Below are 25,436 nucleotides of genomic sequence, written 5' to 3' on the forward strand. Positions count from 1 at the left end.
AAATAAATATGAATTTAAATTCATCTACTGGTTGAGTGTATTTCTTTCAGGAATCCTTAAACTTTGTTAATTGTAATCACTCTATCAAAACCTTTTCAAAGCCGGCACCGCGGCTCACTAGGCTAATCCTCCACCTTGCGGCACTGGCACACCAGGTTCTAGTCCCGGTCGGGGCGCCGGATTCTGTCCCGGTTGCCCCTCTTCCAGGCCAGCTCTCTGCTGTGGCTAGGGAGTGCAGTGGAGGATGGCCCAAGTTCTTGGGTTGGGCCCTGCACCCCATGGGAGGCCAGGATAAGTACTTGGCTCCTGCCATCGGATCAGCGCGGTGTGCCGGCCGCAACGCGCCGGCCATGGCGGCCATTGGAGGGTGAACCAATGGCATAGGAAGACCTCTCTCTCTCTCTCTCTCTCTCTCTCTCTCTCACTATCCACTCTGCCTGTCAAAAAAATTAAAAAAAAAGAAAACTTTTCAGGGGCTGGCTCCACGGCTCACTAGGCTAATCCTCCACCTGCAGTGCCGGCACTCCGGGTTCTAGTCCTGGTTGGGGCACCGGTTCTGTCCCAGTTGCTCCTCTTCCAGTCCAGCCCTCTGCTGTGGCCCAGGAGGGCAGTGGAGGATGGCCCAAGTCCTTGGGCCCTACACCCGCATGGGAGACCAGGAGGAAGCACCTGGCTCCTGGCTTTGGATCAGCACACTGGCCATGGCGGCCATTTAGGGGGTGAACCAACAGAAGGATGATCTCTCTCTCTCTCTCTCTCTCTCTAACTCTGCCTGTAAAAAAAAAAAAAACAAAAAACAAAAAAAAAAAAAAAAAAAAAAAAACACCTTTTCAGGGGCTGGTGCTGTGGCGTAGAGGGAAAAACCGCCACTTGAAAAGGCGACATCCAATACGGGTGCTGGTTCAAGTCCCAGCTGCTCCACTTCTGATCCAGCTCCCTGATAACATGACTGGGAAATCAGCAGAGCATGGCCCAAGAACTTGGGCCCCTGCACCCACATGGGAAACCCAAATGAAGCTCCTGGCTCCTGGCTTCAGATTGACTCAGTTCTGGCCATTGCAGCCATTTGAGGAAGAAACCAATGGATGAAAGATCTCTGTCTCTACCTCTGTCTCTGTCTCTGTCTCTCTCTCTCTCTCTCTCTCTCTCTGTAACTCTGCCTTTAAACTAAATAATCTTTAAAAAAAAATTTATCAGGCATAGGAACATATTGATTTCTGTTAGTTTTTAAAGTGCCCCCACAAAAAATAAGTTGGTAATGAGTTATCCCAGTGTTAATATCTCATTTCAGAAAACTCATCAACAAGAACAATGTGAATGTGTTTGGCAACTAACAGGCTCTCTCAGTGGACTACATCATCATCATAATTAGCTATGTAATACTTTATGCTGTACCACAGTGTTGGCCTGGGGAAGGACTAAGCCTGGCTCCCTGCTGTGAACGTCAAGACTTTGAGTCTTCCTACTCTCCTGCACCTACTTAAAATGCCCTTCCATGGCCGGCGCCGCGGCTCACTAGGCTAATCCTCCGCCTAGCGGCGCCGGCACACCGGGTTCTAGTCCCGGTCGGGGCGCCGGATTCTGTCCCGGTTGCCCCTCTTCCAGGCCAGCCCTCTGCTGTGGCCAGGGAGTGCAGTGGAGGATGGCCCAGGTGCTTGGGCCCTGCACCCCATGGGAGACCAGGAAAAGCACCTGGCTCCTGGCTCCTGCCATCGGATCAGCGCGGTGCGCCGGCCGCAGCGCGCTGGCCGCGGCGGCCGTTGGAGGGTGAACCAACGGCAAAGGAAGACCCTTCTCTCTGTCTCTCTCTCTCACTGTCCACTCTGCCTGTCAAAAAAAATAAATAAATAAAAAAAAATAAAAAAAAAAAAAATGCCCTTCCATGGCAAAGGATCCTTCAGAGCTTGATCCAGAGCTTTCAAATAGGTGCCCTGCAAACAGGTTCCATCTGCACCAAGATAATTATGTCCTTGACCTTGGAGGCAGCCAAGTGTAGCACAGCATTCCCGGGCCTAGGTAGTGATTCTGCCAGGGATCCCTCACATGAATCTTTAAAATCTAGGGGGCTGGTGCTGTGGCACAGCAGGTTAATACCCTGGCCTAAAGCACTGGCATCACATATGGGCGCTGGTTTAAGATCCAGCTGCTCTACTTCTGATACAGCTCTCTGCTATGGCCTGGGAAAACAGTACAGGATGGCCCAAGTCCTTGTGCCCCTGCACCTGTGTGGCATGGGAGACCAAGAAGAAGCTCCTGGCTCCTGGCTTTGGCTCGGCACAGCTCTGGCCATTGCAGCCAACTGGGGAGTGAACCATTGGATGGAAGACCCCTTTCTCTTTCTCTTTCTCTCTCTCCCTCTCCTCTCTCTGTGTAACTATGACTTTCAAATAAATAAATAATTTTTTAAAAAAATTGCCCACTCTCAGAATAATTGTAGATCCTATCCCTGCTGCTCCTAGGCCCAATCCTCCACTCCAAAGTTGGCCTCCATTCTGCTTTCATTGAGCTCAAATATACCCTGAAAGATTGCTCTCAAATATTGGTTAGGATCAGGATTGGCTGCAAATAACAGAAACCTCACATCAATAGTGGCTTCATTTCTCCCATGTGAAAGTCAGGAAGCTGAGCGGTGCAGGGCTGCAGACTTTCCACAATGCAGAGACCCGGGCCCCTTTGATCTCACTGCTTGAACTTCACTCTCAAGGATACCTCTTGGCTTAAAATGACTGTTCCCTCTCCAGCCATTATATTCACAATTTAGCCAGCAGTAAGGAAGAAAGATATTATGGTCTGAATGAGGCCCCCAAACTTTGTATTTCAAAATTCTAACCCCCAATGTAATGCCATTAGGAAGTGGAGCCTTTGGGAGGTGATAAGGTGGTGAACATGAAGCCCTCATGAGTGGAATCAGTGCCCTTACACCAGGGAGCCCTGAGAGTTCTCTCACTCCCTTCCTCCACGCAAGGACACAGCAAGAGGATGGAGTCTGTGAAGCAGGTCACAGACCCTCAACGGACTCCAAATCTGCTGGTGCCTTGATCTTGGCCTCCCCAGCCGTCAGCACTGTGAGAAATCAATGTCTGACGGTTAGGGCACCAAGCCTATGGGGGTTTTGTGATAGCAAACAGGGCTAAGACGGGGAGAAGAGGGCATACCCTTCAGTTCACAAAAACTTCCAGTCACTCCCATTTATAACATATCAGCCAAAACTTGGGCATACGGCGCTGCGGCTCACTAGGCTAATCCTCCGCCTTGCGGCGCCAGCACACCGGGTTCTAGTCCCGGTCGGGGAGCCGGATTCTGTCCCGGTTGCCCCTCTTCCAGGCCAGCTCTCTGCTGTGGCCCGGGAGTGCAGTGGAGGATGGCCCAAGTACTTGGGCCTGCACCCCATGGGAGACCAGGAGAAGTACCTGGCTCCTGCCATCGGATCAGCGTGGTGCGCTGGCCGCAGTGCGCCAACCACGGCGGCCATTGGAGGGTGAACCAACGGCAAAGGAAGACCTTTCTCTCTGTCTCTCTCTCTCACTATCCACTCTGCCTGTCAAAAAAAAAAAAAAAAAAAAAAAAAAAAAAAAACTTGGGCATAAATTCATATCTATGGAAATGTGGGAAATGCCCCCTTCTTTCCATACAGCCATCTGCTAGGCTAAAATTCAGAGGAGGGGCATACAACTTACAACAACAAAAGGGGAACAGAGACAGAGAAATGACCAACCATCTCAGCTACATCTAATTCACCCTCTTTTACATTTCAAGTGATCAGTGTTTCCACTAATCTCCATCATGCCATTGGCAGAGGAAGGGGTGCCCAAGCCCCTTCCCAAGGACTCACTCCTGGCCCTGAGCTGTATATCCGGCCCTCCTGCGTCCTCAGAATCTCTGCAGGAATGTCCAGCCTGCCCCTGTCCTAGAGTCAACTCCAGCTCCAGCTCCACACAAACGCACATATCCTGGGCCAAATTTGACCCCCACCCAATGCTCTCCTGGCTTTTCTTCTTCTTTTTACTGTCAAACTTCTCAAATCTGTCTCAGTGCGTGCATCTTCTCCCTTTCCTGATCACACACCCACCTCTGAAAGCCCTGTACTCCGGCTTCTCCCACATACCCTTGCCCCACTCACTCACTTAGGGCCTTCTCCAGGCCTCACTGTCCAGCACTGGGTGCCGTTGGCCACTCACTCCTTGATTTGGGGGAAACTTCAGCCTGCTTCTCTTCCAACCTTTCCCTCCTTCACGAGCTCTTCTTGTCTCCTGCCACTGGTTCAGCATTCCCAGGTGTGCAGACACCTTTCTGGTCTCGCTCTCGATCACCAACCTTAGATTTCCCTCAGTTGGCTGAACACTCCACTTGAATATTTTTCTTGAGCTGAAACTCAAAATTTCTAAAACCCACCATCTTCCATCCCAAACCCACCTTACTCTTTGGCTTTCCCCACTCTGTCAACCAGGCTCAGATTCTTGGGGTCTCGTTGATTCTTCCCCATTTCACAGCCATGCTTCCCATCAGTCTGAGACAGAGGCAGAGCGCCTCCCCCAGGGAGTCTGACAGACGTCTAACCCAGCGCCAGTCCACCTCTTGGATCCTCTGTCCACATTGCCAGTAACACCAGTCAGCATGTAAATGTGGCCCCATATTGTCAGCTTCTGTTCCCCTCCTCCTATTCCAGATTACTCACTCCTTGAGGACAGAGACCCTCTGTGGCACTGAGTAATACGTGTGGACATTCACAGCGACTGCAAGTCACAACCCAACTTCACACTGGCTCTCAGGTCTATGTAGCCACCACCTCTGGAGCACTGATGAAACTAAGCTCTTGCCAAGTGTGACTTCACTGCATATTCACAGCCACCCTAGGAAGTAGAGCTCATTACTCCTCTATTACATGGGAAAACCAAGGTTCGATTTGGCTAAATAAATGGCTCGGGTTTATGTGACTAATCAGCAGGAGGGCAAGGGAGTTCAACCCAGACCTGCCAATCTCCAAAACACTGTTCTGCACATTTTCTCAGCAGGAGCGCCTGTGTTCAGTGCAGAAACAAATGTGCACTTGGGTTTTCAGGCTGTCTGGTGTACCTACTGCGAAACACTGCAGGGAAGAAATGAGACCTTTTGAACAAACAGACCATCTACGTCAGAATTTCTCAAAACCAGTGCCACTGGTGTTTGGGGAACGAGAGCCCTGTGCTGTGCACCTCGTGCTGTGCATTAGAGGATGGCTAGCAGCATCCGTGGCCTCTACCCGCCATACGCCAACAGCAAGTCTCACCCCAAGTTGTGACAACCAAAAATGTCTCTAGCATTGCCAAGTATTCCCTAGGGAATGAAATTTGCAAACCACTGCATACAATTTTAAAACAAGCTGGTCTCTGGCTGGAGCTGTGGCTCAGTAGGCTAATCCTCCGCCTGTGGCGCCGGCACACCGGGTTCTAGTCCTGGTCAGGGCGCCGGATTCTGTCCCAGTTGCCCCTCTTCCAGGCCAGCTCTCTGCTGTGGCCAGGGAGTGCAGTGGAGGATGGCCCAAGAACTTGGGCCCTGCACCCCATGGGAGACCAGGAGAAGCACCTGGCTCCTGCCTTCGGATAGGTGCGGTGCGCCGGCCATGGCGGCCATTGGAGGGTGAACCAACAGCAAAAGGAAGACCTTTCTCTCTGTCTCTCTCTCTCACTGTCCACTCTGCCTGTCAAAAAAAAATAAAAAATAAAACAAGCTGGTCTCAAGAAATTATAAAAATGGTATAAGACAGAGTATAACAAGATTTCCCCACTTGAAAATGTTAGGCACATATTTCAAAAGAGTTGTTATTGCCCAAAATAGCTATATAATTTCAGAGCCTAGAAAATTCTTTCAATAGTCTCCGTGGTGGCTAGGCCCAAAGAACTGTTGCAAAAATATTTTGAGAACTGAATCACAAGACTGATGCCTCCAGAAAGAGACTGCAGAAGCTGGGAATTCTTGCTGGATGTCTCAGCGCTGGCGTGCTCCCCCAGTCAGCCCCACCCCTTCAAGACCACACAGCTCAGTCTGTGCTTCTCCACCGACAGTGAGTCCTGTGCCACTGCGAGCTCCATGAGGGACGGAACTGGCCACCTCGCTGCCTGCTATCAAACCTCCACACTCTGCTCAGCCTAGGCAAAGCCTTCAGTGAGTGCTCCCTGAGTGAATGACTGAGCGACTGGCTAGAATCAGACAGCTGATGAGGACCTAATAAAATAACTGTGTTTTCCAGACAAACATTAGACAGAGGAAATGTGGACCTCATGGGGGAAATGATCGTGGCAGGGAAAGATTCCACGGTCATAATAGGAAACCACTCTACTCCCTAAAAAATGAACAAGTGGTCAAAAGAGCTTAAATTAAATGCACTATTTCTAACCTAGGCCTCAGCATTTTATAACCCAAGGACAGCAATAACAAAATTGCTTCTAGTACTTAAGATCTCACTGTGTGCCAGATACCACGTAAGGGATTTTTGCATTTTCTTATTTGACCCTGGCAATGGCCCATGAGATAGACATTAGAATCCTTAAAAATGAGAACTCAGTAGGGCAACAGAGGTTAAAATTCCTGCAAAGGTCACAGAAGCAGTAAGTGACAGAGCTGGGGTTTAAATCTGGGTCAGCCTGAAAACACTCCAGGTCCCAGTCACTACTCTGTACCACCTTCTAAGGACATAAAGGAATTTAATTTGCTGACCAAATGGATTTGTTGATTTGTTTATCAAGTACCCCCAGATTAGAATATCTCATGGAAGATGTAAAAATTGGTAAATAAGCACTGTCTCTGTTGTAAAGGGAGTTGCAATGTTGAGTATCATGAATCCTTTTACATAGAAGCCCTTCCATAAACATGTATTGATGAGGGCAGGGGTAATATCTTAGGAAAATGTGAAGGTTAGAGCCAGTACTGTGGCATAGCGGGTTAAGCCACTGCCTGCAGCAACACCATCATTCCATATTGGTACACTAATTCCAGTCCAGTTTTTCCACTTCCAGTCCAGCTCCCTGCTAATGCACCTGGGAAGGCAGGGAAAGAACGGCCCACGTGCTTGCAGCCCTGTGGCCCATATGGGACACCTGGATAGAGTTCCAGGCTCATAACTCGGCCTGACCCAGCCCTGGCTATTGTGGCCACTTGGGGAGTGAGCCAGGAGATGGACTATCTTTTTCTTACTGCTTCTCACTCTCACTCTGTCACTCTGCCTTTCAAATAAATAAAATAAATCTTTAGAAGAAAAGAAAAAATTTTAAGGAATTTGTTTCAAAATAAGAACAACTTTGTCTTTGGTTATACTTCCTTTAATCCACAAACTATTGAAATCAGTGAAAATTAAAACAGTTCTTTAAAGGCAACAAATGTTATCTTAAAGCAATCTTACAGTTATATTTTATGAGTGAAACTTTCATTGAATTCAACAAAACCAAAAGTTCGTATTTGAGGAAAAGCGAATCAATATAGGGACAAGATAATAAACCAGTCTTCCCCAACATCTTCATGAGAGTTGAAACAAAGGCTTTGACCAGTCTTTTATTAATTCATTTCAATCCACCACTGTACTTTCCTTTTTGTTTATGAACTTTTTTTTCTCCCAAAGTTACAGTTGTGTGTATTCATTAATTCTGTAATGATTTCTATCTATTTAGTGCTTTTTTGTCATTAAATATAGTTTGGGGCATAGGTTAAAAACACAGCTTCCAAGGCCAGCAATAGGTCACACTGGGTTAAGTCAGCTGTTGAGATACCAGCACCCGATATGAGCACTGTTTCTAGTTCTATTTCTCCGCTTCCAACGCAACCTTGGCCACTGAGGGCATCTGGGGAGTGAACCAGCAAGTGGGAGCTCTCTGTCTGTCTGTCTCTCTCTCTCTCTCTCTCTCTACCTACCTACCTACCTACCTATCTAATCTATCACTGTTTCTCAAATACATAAATTAAAAAAAAAAAAAACATAGCTTCCTCATTGCTGAGTAAAACCAATCTGTCTCTTTGTGCATCAAGCTACAAAGTAAAAAAGCCAAATGATACCTGACAACAACTGACACAAAAGGAATAAGGTCCAGAGAATCTGAACTTCGTCTCACTTTACCTGCATTAACATGTTCTCAACATCTACGAACAACTCTTTGGCTTCGTTGGTCTTTCCCATAATCTTCAAAAGACTCCCAATAAAGAACAACAAGCGACATCTGTCCACGGCAGTAAGCCCAGAAAGCCTGGACTCCAGCGCTGGAGTGGAAAGAATAGTAAATGATTCTAGAGAATATTCTGAAAGGAGCAAAAAGTCACTGCTACTCTTGATACAGGAGTCAAAAATGCTCTCTGTAGTTCAGTTTTGTCTTCAAGATATTAGCATTTTGCTTTTATTAAGGTTTATATATACTATCAAGCATTTTAAATTATGACATGAAAAATAACTGTAATTCTTTAATCTTAACATATAAATTTGGGAAACCGTAGGGTCAAAAAATTTTTATAACTCAATTCATGTTTTGCTATAATTTATATTACAGGGTGTTTTTCAGGCAGGAACAAAAAGAGGTTCTTACTTCTTATACAATTCTGCCCTCTGTTGCAACTATCTTGAATTGCCAGTTTCAACAGAAAGAAAATATTAAAAGAACAAAATTAAGAGTATGTATGGGGGCCAGCACCATGGTGTAGTGGGTAAAGCTGCCACCTGCAGTGCCAGCTTCCCATATGGGTGCTGGTTCTAGTCCCAGCTGCTCCTCTTCCCATCCAGCTCTCTGCTATAGCCTGGGAAAGCAGTAGAAGATGGCCCAATTCCTTGGGCCCCTGCACCTGCATGGGAGACCTGGAAGAAGCTCCTGGCTTCAGATCAACACAGCTCCAGCCTTTGCTGCCAACTGGGGAGTGAACCATCAGATGGAAGACCCGCCCCCCTCTCTCTCTGCTTCTCCTTCTCTCTCTTTGTAACTCTGACTTTCAAATAAATAAATAAATAAATAAATATTTTTTAAAAAGAGTATTGTGTACTTATAATTTATACACAAATGAAAATATAGAATTTTTGAACTTAAAGACATAATTAAATCCATAGTGCTACAAAGTCATCATTTTCAAAATTTCTCTTCTTATATGTCCCAGTACCTAAATTTCTACATTCACTCATTTGTTACATTTCAAATTACTGTTTCTAGTGTGTTGGGGACAAACTTATTCCTTGTTCCTTACCCACTCCTTTTCTCAAGTTGGAGACCAGTCCAACCTTGCATACTCTAATTTCCTGTTGCTCACTTTTCTGTAAGTCACATTCATGTATACAGCAAATACTGAGCATCCACTGTGTGTCAGGCAGCATTCTAGGCTCTGAGCAGGCAGACAAGGCTGAAGGCCTCAGCACAGCAGGGTGCTGTGAGCTTCAGCAAAAATGGAAACAGAGTCAGCGGAGAAAGAATGTCAGAGCTAGAGTACAAGACATTTGTCCAAAGTCCAAATGAGCCTACGGTGGGAATGAGAACCCAGGGGGAGAACTACGAGGCAGAGGAGCCTCAGAACTGGAAGCAGCTACTCAAAGCAGGCAAATGAGAGGGATCTGGATGAACAGAGAAGGGACAAGTTTCTGCTCAGGACAGGGTTCAAAGGATCACTGGTTCAGTTTCTTGCCAAGAGCTCCGATTGCAGTGGGTGATGTCCACCACTGCATTTACTATCACTCAATTCATCCATCTCCCATGCTCCAAGTAACCTTCATTCATGAACCCTAACTCCCACTCCCCTCGCAGCAAGAGATAGAACAGATGAGGAAGTAACTTTTCGTGTCATAAAACTGATCTGAGTACATTATAGAAAATATGCAAAATTAGAGGGAAGAGTTAGAGAGAAAAGAGCAGAGGAAACTACATAAATTGGAGGAACACAGTAGACCTACTGGAGGGTGAAGATGCACACAACTTAGGACCCCACCAACCAAGAGCCTCCATGCCAGCGCTGGAGAGAAAGGTGAGACCAGACTGCAGCAGCCTAAGCCACTGGCGAAAAAGCTGCAGGAAGAGCCTAGAGGAGATCCGGCTTGGAGCCCCGTGGGGGACAGTGTACCCACCAAACTGAGGAGAAAGAACAAGGGAGGGCACGTTTTCCCTCTCCCTGATCATCCTGCAAAGGCACAAGCTAACAGAGAGCAGGTGCCATTTTGGACAAATATAATAGCTGCACCAGCTTATGTCCACGCTCAGCAATGAGCCAAACTGAGACTGCTGAGTCTGGTGGGGAGAATAGACTGTTGGCTGGGTGCTTGTGACTGTTGGAGGCTTGTGTGCCAGGACTGTGAAAACACTGAGGCTGCATGGGTGCCGGTTCTAGTCCCGGCTACTCCTCTTCCAATCCAGCTCTCTGCTGTGGCCTGGGAAAGCAGTAAAAAAACAGCCCAAGTGTTTGGGCCCCTGCACCCACATGGAAGACCAGGAAGAAGCACCTGGCTCCTGGCTTCGGATCAGCACAGCTCCGGCCATTGTGGCCAACTGGGAAGTGAACCAGCGGATGGTCTATATTCCCACTAAACTAGGGTCTTTTTGCTTCTTATTTGTTAAACTTCTTATTTGGTAAAATATTAAGGCTTTTCGCTTTAATGTAAATTTAAAATATGTTATCTCAAAAACTAAAAAAAAAAAAAGACACAAGGAAGAAGGGTGGGAGGAAAGAGGGGACTATCACTCTGCTCTTAGATTTGTATTTATAAATCATATTGAATCTGTTAAAATTAATTAACATTAATTTTAAAAAAAAAACATTGCCAATTTTGTACTTGAAAAATAGCACCCACTTTCGTTTCAATTTGCATTTCTTTGATTTCCAGTGAAAGAGAATGTTGTAATATAACTATTAACAATTTATAGTTTTTCATCAACTCTTAACATGCTATGAATTTCAAGATGCATCTCTATTTCTGTAAGTTTTGAGAAAGCATGCACTTTAAAACCAGTGAAATCTATTATTTATTTAGTGAACTCATTTCTCCAACAGCCATTTACTGAGAACCTTAGGTATCTACCATGAACCCAGAGCTGTCCTGGACACAACAGATAAAGGATAAGCCCAATGAGACCCAGCCTGTCTGTTGTGCTGTCAGAATAACAAGGGAAACAGATCTGCATACAATCATATAAGTGAATATAAAATTAAAGTTATAAAAATAACCATGAAAGTGGTAGTGGTAAAATGGAGGAAGGTTCCTCCTTGGAAGTGACCATTGAATTAAGAGTTAAAGAAAGGGACCGGGGCTGTGGCATAGCAGGTAAAGCTGCCACCTGTAGTGCCAGCATCCCATATGGGCACTGGTTCAAGACCCGTCTGCTCCACTTCCAATCCAGCTCTCTGCTATGGCCTGGGAAAGCAGTAGAAGATGGTCCAAGTCCTTGGGCCCCTGCACCCATGTGGGAGACCTAGAGGAAGCTCCTGCCTCCTGGCTTCAGATCGGTACAGCTCTGGCTGTTGCGGCCAACTGGGGAGTAAACCAGCAGATGGAAGACCTGATTCTCTCTCTCTTTCTCTCTCTCTGTAACTGTGACTTTCATGTAAAATAAATAAATCTTTAAAAAAAAAAGTTAAAGAATAGAAACCTTTGAGGCAAAATGGGGAGAGGGAATGTTGGGAGTGCTGGGCAGGGGGGATAGCTGTGTGAAGGCCTCAGGGCAGGAGAGAGCACGGAGCTTAGAAAACTGGAAAGAGAGGGCTGGCGCCGTGACACAGCAGGTTAACACCCTGGCCTGAAGCACCAGTATCCTATATGGGCGCCGGTTCAGGACCCAGCTGCTCCACTTCCCATCCAGCTCTCTGCTATAGCCTGGGAAAGCAGTGGAAAATGGCCCAAGTCCTTGGGCCCCTGCACCCACGTGGGAGACCTGGAAGAAGCTCCTGGCTTCAGATCAGCACAGCTCTGGCTGTTACGGCCAACTGTGGAGTGAACCAAATAAATCTTAAAAAAAAAAAAAAAAAAAGAAAAAAGAAACTAAAACTGAAAGGAGGAGACCATACATCAGAGAGAGCAAAGGTGATTTGGTCAAGATGGGATGGAGGCATAGAGAGGGATACACCCCACACCCAACAAGAGAGGAAGGTCCCTAGTCTCAAGGAACTGATATTTCCAGTGGCTGAGAGGGTCTGGGGCAAAGGAGGGGGAGAAAATCAGAAGATTTAGAAAATTACAATAAAAAGGAAGTCAAGACCATGACAGATAGTAATAAAAGCTATGCAGAGAATTACAGTACATTAACATACAGAGAATAATTAGTTTTACATTATGCTATGGATGCTACTCTGAGAAAGTGACACTTCAACTGCCATCCAGAAAGAACCAGTACTACGGGTTGAGGATCCCTTATCCAAAATGCTTGGGACTACAAATGTTTCTGATTTCAAGAGTTTTTCCAAATTTAATTAATTAATTTATTTGTTCACACAGACTTTCCCAGTTGAGCACCCCTAATCTGAAAATCTAAAACCTTTGAGATCATTGGTGCTCATATGTTTCTTTTTTTACAATAGTCTTTTTTTATTTTATTTTTATTTTTATTTTTTTATTTTATTATTTTTTTTTTTAATTTTTTTGACAGGCAGAGTGGACAGTGAGAGAGAGAGACAGAGAGAGAAAGGTCTTCCTTTTTTGCTGTTGGTTCACCCTCCAATGGCTGCCGTGGCCGGTGCACTGCGGCCGGTGCACCACGCTGATCCGATGGCAGGAGCCAGGTGCTTATCCTGGTCTCCCATGGGGTGCAGGGCCCAAGTACCTGGGCCATCCTCCACTGCATTCCCTGGCCACAGCAGAGAGCTGGCCTGGAAGAGGGGCAACCGGGACAGAATCCGGTGCCCCGACCGGGACTAGAACCCGGTGTGCCGGCGCTGCAAGCCAGAGGATTAGCCTAGTGAGCCACAGCGCCGGTCTACAATAATCTTGGTTTCAGATTTTGAAAGTACAGATGCTCAACCTGTACAAATATGAATGGAAAGAGCATTCCTGTTAGAGTGAACTTCCAGTGCCAAGGCCCAAGGGTTGAATAAATACACTTGCAGAGAGAAAACCGGCCAGTGTGGCTGCCACCTAGAGGAAGAGGAGGAATCTTATAAGATGGTGCTGCCCAGGAGGGCAGAAGCCAGATTCTATTAGATAATGCAGGCTAAGCCAAGGAGTTGATCTTTTATTATAAGTGCAACTGCAGGCCATTGGAAAGGTCCTGATCTAAAACAATGACACGGTCTGGTTTAAATCTTTAAAAAATTCATTCCAGCTACTGTGTACGGTAGACAATGGGCTGTGGCTGTAGAGAAATAAAAACTAAAGTAGGAAGACAAGGAAGGAAGCTATTAAAATAGGCCAGGGAGAGTTAATAACGGTGGCTTGGGCTCACTAGAGTAACACTAGAGAAAAACTGGGGTTATAATAGCTCCTCTTATCGTTCTTATTCAACATCACGCTGTGGGCCAAGCTAATGAAATAAGACACAGGAGAAAATGCATACATACTGAGAAGGAAGGAATAAAACTGTCTTTGTTCACAAATGATATGACGTCTATGTAGAGAATTCTAAAGAATCTTGAAAAAAAATTCCTGGAACCAACAAGCAATTATAGTAGAGTTGAAGGATACAAGATTGGTAGACAAAACTCAATTAGTTTCCAATGCGCCAAGCAACAGACAGTTGTAATTAGAACTTTAAAGCATAATGCCAATTATAACAGCATTAAAAACTAAATGCATTGGTATAAATCCAACGAAGTATATAAAGGACCTACATGCAGAAAACCACAAAATTCTGATGAAAGGTATCAAAGAAGATCTAAATAAATGAAGAGATATTCCCTGCTGATAGACTGGAACACTAAATATCATTAAGCTACAATATCTTCCCAACCTGATCTATAGATTCAATGCAATTCCAATCAAAATCCCAGCCATCTATCATGTAGATTTTGACAAACCGATTTTAACATCCATACAGAAAGGAACAACAAAAACAACAACAAAAGAATAGCTATAAAGGCTGACCATCCCTAACCTGGATATCTTAAATCCAAACTTTCAGATTTCATAGTTTCACTATGGGGATGCTCAACTAGTAAAATCTATTAGAATATTGCAAGATATAAAAATTCTAAAACCTGAAACATTGGTCCGGCGCCATGGCTCACTTGGTTAATCCTCCGCCTGCGGCGCCAGCATCCCATATGGGCACTGGGGTCTAGCCCCAGATGCTCCTCTTCCAGTCCAGCTCTCTGCTGTGGCCCAGGAGGGCAGTGGAGGATGGCCCAAGTGCTTGGGCCCCTGTACCCACATGGGAGACCAGGAAGAAGCACCTGGCTCCTGGCTTCGGATTGGCGCAGCACCGGCCACTGCAGCCATTTGGGGAGTGAACCAGCAAATGGAAGACATTTCTCTCTCTCTCTCTCTCTCTCTCTCTCTCTCTCTCTCTCAATAACTCTACCTGCCAAATAAATTTAAAAAAAAAATCTGAAACACTTTTAGTCCCAAGCGTTTCAGATAAGGGACATTCTCTCTGCATTAGTTTCCTAGTTTCCTGCTAGAGTAAATCACTACAAACTCAATCCAGGTCTCCAACAGGGTGGCAGGGACCCAACTACTTGGGCCATCACCCGCCTCCTTCCTGCACGCACATCAGTAGGAAACTGGATCAGAAGCAGAGTGAGCAGGACAACAGTCGGGCACTCCACTATGGAATGCATAGTCACCCAAACAGTGACCCTAACCACTGCTCCAAACTCCAGTCCCCCGCGATGATCTTTTAAAACTAAACCTGTCACCATCTTATTCAAATCCCTGATGGCATCCCACGGCCCTTAGGATAAGGATTCAGTCTTCAGCGTAACTCTGCCTACATGGGCTCCTGCCTTACTCTGTAGCCTCAGAAGTACCCACCCTGCTCTTGCTTCGTTCTCCAGATTTTTGACTCTCCCTCTCAACTCTGAGTTTTCAATCATGCTGCTCTCTACTAGGGTTTCTTTCTCCTCCTCCCTTTCTCAGCTTCAAGACAAGGTTACACCTCCCTGCTCTAATCTCCATGCCACAACTTTGTATCACCCCTCTCAGGCTCAATGCTTTTATAGCTCTTTACCATAAGCTCCATTAAGGGAGGAACCATGTTTCTCTCATCCATTGCTGCATCCCTTGGCACAATGCGAGCACTCAGTAAATACCGCTGAAATAATCTGGACTCACAGCACTTGTCCAGGTCTCTTTATTAGTGAGGAGAGCAAGGATGAACTCGCAGGTAACTCCCAGGATTACAGACTATAAAACAGGATTTCTCTAAAAATTCTCTGCAGAAAAATTATCCCCTCTAAAAAATGTGTTTTGGAGAATGGTCCAGTTAATGATCTTCCCTTCAGTAGTGCCGCAGGAGGGAAGATTGACCCAGGCCATGTGCAACTACACAATCATGGCAGAAACAAATGTTCAGGAAGACCCAAGAGACAGCCAGGCCCCTGGAACACCTCCTGTGTCTATTAACTGGGATCCTGCAATGATTACATTTACTCTAATCTAGGGCATCCAGTGCTTGGCCCTCTGACTCCTTCCAGTAACCCCAGAAGGAAGAAAAGTGACCCACACAGTGCCAGAGGGACTTCAGGGAGACGGCTAAACAGCTGATGCCGACTCTGCTACCTGGGCTGCGAGGCAGGCAGGAACCCGGAGAGCTACAATGAGCAGGGTGCCCTGATGTTTACGCTAGCAGAACTGGAGAGCGGAAGCAAGAAGCTTGGTGGGAGTGAAGTCTATAGAACTTGGTCGCAGTTGAACACGAGGGCCCTCCTGGAGGTTCCCGAGGGCTGACAGTAACATGGGGACAGAGGGCAGCCTCTCCGGCATCTCCATAGACAACGTCATGCTTCCAGAGCCACTGGAACAGCACAGAAGGTGTCTCCCGCGGAATTCACAGGCGCACATTCTGAACTAGGGTCCTTCATATGCAGAACAGCCCAACACGTGAAAGGTGGGGTGATTGCCATCCAGTGCCAACTGCCAGCACCACCGCTCCAGCCCCACAATGACCAAGCCCTGCTCAGCAGCTGCAGCCTTGCCCGGAAGGGCTATCACACAGCCCCTTGGAGATCTCCTCTCCCTCCAGTTTACTTTCAGCTTCTTGTTCTCTCACCTCCTCTGCTCTACTTCCTGACAACGGGCACACTTTCAGATGGACCCCAGCTCTCTTCTGCACACACCACATCCCAGTGGGCCTTCTGCGTAAAGGATTAGTGAGGCAAACAAATTCCAGAATTACAGAACTCATGCGTGGTCATCAGAATGAAGGTAAACAGTAGATGCTCAAGGACCAACAGGGGCAGATAAAGCCTAAATCCATTCCTAACTATGTGGGAGACCCCGGGCAACTTATCTCACCTCTCTCGAGGCTCGGTTTCTTTAATTGATTTCAATCAATGTATGACTAGTATTAAAGCAGTTATATGAGAATTCAACACAATGAGACATACAACGCATTTAACGTAGAGCCTGGCATATAACAAATGCTCCAAATCTATTATTAGGATCATGAGATGTGTAAACCTCATGAGGAGAAGGATTCCACTTGCCTTGTTCACCACTGTGTCAGTTAAGTCCTTAAGTCCACGGCCCAGGGAAGGTGCTCAGCTCGTGTTTGTTGAAAGAATGAATGAAGGTTATGACTGTAGTTATTAAGCTATGACATACAGAATAAAAGAGGTGGGGAGGAGGAGGGGCAATAGGGCCTACTTACGGAGGACAAAGGCAAGGAATATTAACCAGAGTGCTCTCCAAACACAAGCCAAGAACGTCAAGGGACATCTGTCCCACTGTGGATTATGCCACCCTTGACAGTACTGTTTCCAGTCCTGAATGATGGAGTTGCTGCTACAATCACTAGTCAGAGGGAGCACAGAACAAATGTGGAGGAGGGTGGTGAAGGAGATGCAGAAATAATTTAGGTTTTGGGTTTGGCACTGTGGCATAGTAGGTTAAAGCCCCAGCCTGCAGCGCTGGCATCCAATAGGGGCACCACTTCAAGCGAGTCCCATGCGGGTGCCATGGAGACCCAAAGGGAGCTCCTGGCTCCTGGCTCCTGGCTTTGTATCGGCTCAGCTCCAGCCACTGCCATTTGGGAAGTGAACCAGTGGACGGAAGACCTCTCTCTCTCTGTCTCTACCTCTCTCTATAACTCTATCAAATAAACAAAATAAACCTGTTAAAAATAATAATAACAACTTAGGTTTTGTACTTATTTAATCTGACATGTCAACTGGCCTCTCAGGAATGCTGTTGATTAAGCAATGATGCTACTAGTAGCTCTTACACCATGGGCATGAACCCTGGGCCAAGGGCCAAGGATGGACATACAGATAAAGAAGGAAGCTATTAGGTACGTGGTTAAAGCCCCAAGAAATAGAGTGCAAAGAAAACTAAAGACAAACCCCTAGAAAACAGCCACAGCAAGAAAATACACAGACGCCATTTCAAAACAAACACTTTTTCCAATTCTTTTTTGTTAAGGAATTATTGCCTTAAATTGTGATGAGGAGAAATTCGGGAAGTCTGTTGGATTGATCAGAATTATGTGAAGAAACAAGGGAATAGCTATTTTGGCCACTCCATAAGCCGGCAACGTGGGCTACCGAGATGACGGGACTCGCCGTACCTGAGAACGTGTATCTCTTCCTCGCCTTGTGGCACTCATCTGCTTTGATCCTGGCCGCTGAGAGCAAATAGGCCCCAGAAATATCATATCCGGCCTCTGACAACTCTTCCAGTAGTGAACGAGCTGCAGCCTTGTCCAGAAGCTCAGGCTTTGGATTTTTGACAGAAAGTCTGCAATACTGGTGACACGAGGAGGCATTATAAATCACAGTAGGACCTCGTGCTTTGAGAGAAGCTGTTCCTCTACTTACCACATTTCATCAGCCTCTTCAGAGACTTCTTAACTATCAGGACTTTTTAGGCCACCAGATAAATATGAGACTTTCACTCTTCAGCAGTCAAAGACAATTCACACCTGTCCAGGGTGCCCCTTCCTCCAGGCAGGCTCCCTGGGTCTACCAGCAGAACTCTTCTCTGCTTAGATGGTTCATTACACCATTGCTCTAGTGAAACATTTACCACATGTACAGTAATTCTTTGGTTCTAGATCTTGTCTCACCAGATGAAAGCATCTAAGGGCTTGGATTGTATCTTACTCATTTCTGCACCCTCAAGACCTAGCACAGTGTGGGAGAGAGGGTAGGTTAATGACAAGACATTTGCTGAGCTAATGCATAAAACAAAAAGAATGAAGAGAAATGGGAGGCACGGGACATGGGGGAAGGAAGAAGGGGCGAAAAAAACCATACAGGGAAGAAGAGAAGGGAAGAGAAGGGAGGGGAGGGTAGGGGAGGGGAGGGTAGGGGAGGGGAGGGGAGGGAGGGGAGGAGAGGGGAGGGGAGGGAGGGGAGGAGAGAGTGGACAGGAGATTCTAGCAGAGGAACATAGTCAATCCTTCGCCCTTTTTTCAGCCCTTACCTTGTCCTCTCCCCAGAATTCTTCTTAACTTTGAGAGGCATCCACATGGAACCAAAAAGGGAAAAGAATACTTTGTAGAGGAAATGTGTCAAATAGAGGAGCCCTGGGGACCCATCAACCCCAGAAGCTGGTGCCAGATGATGGTCACAGCTGAAAAAATGGACTGGCAGTTGAAGGCATTAATGTGTCTTGCTCAAAGGCACCCCTTGTATCTCAACAGCACTGGTCAAAGGAAGAAGCTAAATATGTACACATGCAATTATATAAAAATGGTGAGGAGTAGCTTTCGGTGCAGTGGTTGATGAACTACTTGGGATACTCACATCTCTCATCAGAGTGCCTGGGTTTTGATTCCACCTTCCTGCTAGTGGGCACCCTCGGAGGACTGTAAAGTAGGTCCCTGCCACCCATGTGGAAGCCCTGGCTTGAGTTCCAGGCTCCCAGCCTTGGCCTGGTCAAATCCTGGATACTGTGGGCATTTGGAGAAGAAGCCAGTGAGTGGAAAGTGTCTGTCTGTCTCTGTGTCTCTCCTTTCAAGTAGATTTTTTTATACGGGGAGACTTACCTAGGGCTGGAGAGGAAGCTGCACAAGCCCGACCAGCACCCACTCATCTTCATATGCCACGGCAGTTCTTGGTACACTCTCCAGAAGGCGGACTGCCGCTGGAAGTATCTGACCAGGATGTGGTGGAAATAGGTTTTCCTGTGATTTGTGGGTTTCCGAAACGAATATGGACCGCTTTCTCTGACAGGAGTGATTACACCTATTTAAAAACCAATTGTAGTGTAATGCGGCTGACTTTCTAGTACATGAAAGCACTATGGGAAAAATACGACAACTCTGTGGCCATAATAAGAGGAGTAAAAGTCAAGACAGCAGGGGGGAGAAGTGTATCTTCTGATCCATTATTCTGAATTTGCCAAATAATCATTTATCATCTGATCACTGACCTAGAACTTGAGAAGCTTGTGATCACACTGGTTTTTTCATCGAGTCCTCCACCTCCTCAAGGAAATACGTGTAACTTACTTTTCTACTTTAAGCCTACACCATGGTTACAGCTCGGATATGTACTTCCAAACATCTGAGGCTATGCACTTTGGAGAAGTTAATCCATTGCCTGGACTTCACACAGGCCAGGGCGCCACTGAACAAAATAAGTGGCAAATTCACTGTTGGAGCCATGGTTTCTTTATCTTGATTTCCAAAGAGAAATGACTCCAATGAATAACACTACCCAGAAATCAGCCTCTCAAGAACAGATGGTTTTGCTTCACTCAGTCATGGTGCATGCTGAGTGTTCTGCAATACTACTTGGATGTCTTCAGCCCATATCAGAGTGCCTGGGTTCGAGTCCTGTCTCCACTTCTAATCCAGCTTCCTAACAATGCACAGCCTGAGAGAAAGAGGGTGAGAGCTCAAATGCTTGGCTCCCTGCCATCTACATGGGAGGCCCTAATAGAGCTCCTGGCTCCAGGTTTCATCCTGGCCCAACCCAGCTGTTGTGACTTTTGGGAGTAAACCAGGGATGGCAGATCTCTCTCTCTGCCTATCTCTCTCTGCCTTTCAAACAAATAGTTCCTGGAGACTCTGTCCTTGGAAACTAAACTAGAAGTATTTTTTTTAATTTTCTGTTTGGCAACTTCAGCTGGATGACACACCAAGCCCAGCTCTTCATAAGAACTATAGGGAAGGTCGGCACTGCAGCTCAATAGACTAATCCTCTGCCTGCGGCGCCAGCACACCAGGTTCTAGTCCCAGTCGGGGCGCCGGATTCTGTCCTGGTTGCTCCTCTTCCAGTCCAGCTCTCTGCTCTGGCCTGGGAGTGCAGTGGAGGATGACTCAAGTCCTTGGGCCCTACACCTGCATGGGAGACCAGGAGAAGCACCTGGCTCCTGGCTTTGGATCAGCGCGGTGCACCGACCGCAGCAAGCTGACTGCAGCGGCCATTGAGGGGTAAACCAACAGAAGGAAGACCTTTCTCTCTGTCTCTCTCACTGTCCACTCGGCCTGTCAAAAAAAAAAAAGAACTATAGGGAAAGAGGAGCCCATTATTTATATGGCCATTGTGCATTTCCATTGAAATGACTTCCAGCTCACCCACTCATATGGAGAGACACCATGCTATCTGGTCTAAAGTGTGCAGGTATGCCCAAGGTGGCAAAGGCAGGGCTTAAGAGGCCCACAGAGGCTGGCGTCGCTGCTCAATAGGCTAATCCTCCGCCTGCAGCGCCGGCACCCCAGGTTCTAGTCCCAGTCAGGGCACCGGATTCTGTCCCGGTTGCCCCTCTTCCAGGCCAGCTCTCTGCTGTGGCCCGGGAGTGCAGTAGAGGATGGCCCAAGTTCTTGGGTTGGGCCCTGCACCCACATGGGAGACCAGGAGAAGCACCTGGCTCCTGGCTTCGGATCAGCACAGTATGCCGGCCGCGGCGGCCATTGGAGGGTGAACCAACGGCAAAGGAGGACCTTCCTCTCTGTCTCTCTCTCTCTCACTGTCCACTCTGCCTGTCAAAAAAAAAAAAAAAGAGGCCCACAGAAAAAAAATAAAATAAAATTCCCCTCCTTTACCAAGAGAGGCAAAGGCATGTCTGTGGGCACTAAGTTGGGAGGTAGGGTGGGTGACAAGAGAAACAAAGAACTGGGGCAAAAATAATCCTGGATCCAAGTTCCGGTGCATTAAGCACAATGCTTAAAGTGTACTAAACATTTTCAGAGGCAACACTGTGTTTAATCTCCTCTTCTTACAGCATGAGGAGGATCTGAGTACGACTCCCCTTCCGACAAGCAAGGCTACTTAAATCAGACAGGTCAGGTGAGCTGCCCCCGTCAGCACAGGACCAGGAGCTCAGGGAGCATTTGACTTCATTCCAGTGCTCCTCCAGCTACAAGGGGGATGTGAGGAGAGGTTGACCTCTGCATCGTCTTTGCATACAAAGTACAGCACGGTTCTCATTGACTTAATGCCTGACCTCTAAGGAGTGCTGTTGTCATCCTCATGGTAGGCCAGAGTATCCTATACTGATAGACAACTCCCAAATCTCAGTGACTCAAAAGAGCAAAGGTTTATAATGTCCATCACAGGATCAGAGACCAAAAATTCCAATCCATGTCTCCTCACTCACCCCAGGACTGATGGAGCAGCCACCATCTTGAATGTTGCCAATGGTAACTCAGTCACAAGGCCTGTGATGACAAAGGAGCCAGGAAGTGTTCCTCATAGTGGGGTAGAGGCTGGGAACATTGGTGATGAGCTCAACCAGCCACTACAAATGCTTGTCGTAAGTACTAGAAGCTGTGCCTTACATGAATTAGCATTTTTAATACCCTCAAGGTAAGTACTGTTATTGTCCCTATTTTGCAGGTGAGAAACCTGAGTCCGAGATTTAAGCTAGGTCACACGGGATCTTTCAGATTCCAAAGCCATTGCTCTTAACATGAAATCCCTTCTAGTAGACATCAAAGTGATTTCCAGTAGGAGGGAGGGTAGACTCTCTGACAAATAGCATGTAGATGTGACAGTGATGTGAGAAGCCAATGGAAAAAGGCTGCTGCTGACCTATGACCACAGAGCCCTATAGAAATGGCTCCTCTTTGGTGCTCAATCCTCTGGGTTTGGTTCTCCAAGCAGACACTATTTCCAGTATGGACTCTCAAATCGGCAGAGATAGAGGCTGCTAGAAATAGCAGGCCCCCAAAACTAATAGCAGTGCATTCATTCAGCAAACACGTATTGAACATAACTAAGTGGGTCCCAGAGAATTCAGATGTGCTCAACAGTGTCTGATAAAACAAAACAACTTCGGGCCCACGGAATTCTAGACAGCCAGGTGATCTGCAAGGACCATTTGGGGAAGATAGTGGGTAGGGGGCCACAGGGAAGATAGATGAAGAAATTGAAAAGGAAATTAATGGTGGATAGCATTCCTGGAGTATGACTATGGGCCAGGCGGTTCTAAGTGCTTTGTGTGTGTTAACTCATTGAATCCTCGTAAGTAACAACCCTGTGTGATATCGGTTCATAAATGTGGGATCTGGGACACAGAGTGGTAAAATGTAGCCAAGGTCATCAACTAGCAGGTGGAAAGGCAGGAGTTCAACCCCATCTGGCATCAGGATCCCACTTGTAAGCATTATGCTATGTTGGCTCCTTCCATTCAACAGATGCAGAAACAAATAGGTTTCCCTGACTGGATTTGGGACAGTTTTATGGGGTGAAGGTTACAAAAAGAAATGGCAGAGGCTTTTCCCAGGAAAGGCTCCCTGGGAACCTGAGAAAGGTGGGGCTTGGGGACACACCTTTGCCCACATCTGATGGAGTCCACATCAACCTGGCACTTCAAGGGCTGACTGTTTTGGGACAAGAGGGCAAGGCCCTTGGCATTATGTCTGGTTTGTGCACAGTGGCCACCAGCAGCAGGGATAGTGGCGAGGCATCCACCTTGTAAACAGAAACCAGACGAGACTCTTTGATGACCACTGCCAACAAGCAGATGGGTGAGACATGGAGCACTCATGGGGGACCCCCAGGAATATCAGGAGCAGATCAGGGCTTCCTGGGTGGGTAGGAGGAACAGGTGGAAAATAGCACTGTTATGACCTGGCCTTGTCTGATGACGTCCTGGTTGCACATGAAATAAGTGAAATAATGTATAGGAAGTTAGGAAGTGCCTAGCACAGTAACAGGACTAAAAAACAAAAAAACTGGTTATCATGACCTGTATCAACAGATACAACAATGGCCTACTGGTACTAGGGCAACTCTCTCAGCTTTTCAGCTCCCCTTTACAATTGCCCTAATCCTTTTCCACCCTCACTAAGGTGCACGTGTACACACACACACACACACACACACACACAGAGTATATAAGAACAAACAATCTTGAGTTTTGGTGACAAAAGGGAAGGAAGGCTGCTCCATCACAGTCCAGGAATCAAAGAATGTCTCTAGAGTAGATCATTAGGCACAAAATAGGTTACAAATCAAATGCTATGCTATTCAGAGTATTAATTTCAAAGGCAAGAAGCAGATGCATGTGGTTTAAAAAGACTAACTTGCCTCAAAATGATTGACATGCTATTTGACAAAAAAGAGTCAAAAGATAGCCCTTGACCAGAAATGTCACAGTGGTCTCAAGGAGTGTGGCCTGGCTGTTGATATTGTGGGCGTGGTTGCTTCTGGGGGTGAATTAATCTCCTGATGCCTCTGGCAAGGACTGGTGCTCACAGCCTGATCCTGCAGCATGCCTTTCTCTCTAACTATAGGGCATAGTGTCAGCAGGGTTTTATTTTGGGCTTACCATGCAGTGAAGGGGGACAATGCATTCCCAGAATTTTAACAGCCACATTGTTCCCTTCTAGCCCCCACACCTACAAGAGTGTATTGTTCTGGGGGAGAAGCAGAAATGGAGCACATTGCGAACCATCCTACGGCAAGTGAGAAGAGATGACATTAAATCTAAGAGCAACTTCATTCCTAGGCCTGCTCTCTCCTCTACTTTACACAACTTAGAGATGGTAGGAACGACTACAATACAGATGGGAAATAGCAAAAAGGATTTACATTTTTTAAATGAAAGCTTAAAAGATCACAGTAAATATAAAAGGAAATGTACAGGGAGCTTGGAATCTTGCCAGAGGACTCAAGAGTTTCCGAAGCCTGAGAGCTGCAGTTCTCTGTGTGACTGTCATAGAGTTTTCTGCTTCTAGAAGGGTTAAGAATCTGATTTCAGAATCAGGGCAGACACTGATAATTCCTAGCCAATATACTTGTCCCTCTCCTTTGTTGGTGACAGAAGCCCACACTGGTTTAGGACGGCAGTACACTCAGTTGAAACCGCTATTCTTCAGGTCCCCTTGTGTTTAGCTGTGATCACATAATGAAGCTCTGGGTCAAAGAGACAGAAGTGGAAATGATGATGAGAAATTGCAAGGACAGCTCCTTTAAAAGAAGCAGCAAGCTCTTCTTCCTCTCGTCTCCTTTCCTATTGCCTGGTATTTGATGGCTGGAGCTCTGGCAACCATGAGCATGAGGTGACCTTGAGAAGGTGAATGGGGGACATAGAAGGAGTTGGGTCGCAAGTGATTTTGTGGAGTAAATAAAGCATCCCAGAACTGCCTGTGTAGGAGAATAGGCCCTGGAGCGTCAGCCACTGAAGGCACGTCTCAGTCATTCATAAGTAAATCCAATTCCTAACTTACACTCTTAGAGATATGTTGCTGCACGGACTCAATCGTACTTCAGAAATCCCAGCTACAGGCTCTCCCTGTGTGCAGCTGCTCTGCCCCCTTAGCCATACCCCTTAGGACCGGTTCCCAGACCCAGGCCTTACCGAGAAGCATGTGCTCCACAGCGTCTCGCAGGGACTGGTGCCAGAAGTAGAGGAGGCCGTTCGGCTTCTCCTGGACCCACTGCTTGGTGGCGCTGCGGAAGGCAGCCCAGTGCAGCGTGGTCACTTTGTAACGATTGCTATAGCCCAGCATGTCCAGAATCTGGAGCAGCTCATCTTCCGTCAACCCACAGTGTGAGACGCACAACAAGCACAGGGTGTCAGTCACCCAGCCGTCCAGCCCTAGGCAGACAACGTGGGGGGGGGGGGGGGACAGTGAGAGTGAGTGTGTGCCGGCGGCAGCCTCTCCGATTTTAGTATATGTGCTGCCGAGGCGAGCATGTCGGGCAGCATGCTAACGTTTGAGGTGATTAATCCACTTACTCCTTTCCGTCGGCCTGGAGGCAAATACTAAAACTGCCCCGTCTTACAAACAAGGAAAATGGAGGCCACACAGAAGTCCATGCCGAAAGGGAATTTGAACCCAGAGCCAATACCGTTACAACTATACCATCTACAGTGACACAACTGCCACAGGTAGAGCTAGCGTTACAAATGCAAATTGCCGGTTACTGCACTGAGCGTTTCGGCTGAGCAGCCCTGACTTCGGGTTTCC

General features: G+C 46.8%; 1 protein-coding gene across 1 annotated transcript in view; it reads right to left on the reverse strand.

Moving 5' to 3' along the window:
* The window catches only part of LOC100355689 (putative tetratricopeptide repeat protein 41), a 91,849-nt gene that overhangs the window by 28,816 nt on the left and 37,597 nt on the right, over window positions 1–25,436 (reverse strand). Inside the window, 5 exon segments of the mRNA XM_017342068.3 lie at window positions 8,084–8,223; window positions 17,637–17,741; window positions 17,744–17,814; window positions 19,059–19,257; window positions 24,824–25,063. Coding sequence (XP_017197557.2) covers window positions 8,084–8,223; window positions 17,637–17,741; window positions 17,744–17,814; window positions 19,059–19,257; window positions 24,824–25,063 — 755 coding nt within the window.

The sequence above is a fragment of the Oryctolagus cuniculus genome, chromosome 11 (genome assembly GCF_964237555.1).
Source record: "Oryctolagus cuniculus chromosome 11, mOryCun1.1, whole genome shotgun sequence".
Lineage (NCBI taxonomy): Eukaryota > Metazoa > Chordata > Mammalia > Lagomorpha > Leporidae > Oryctolagus > Oryctolagus cuniculus.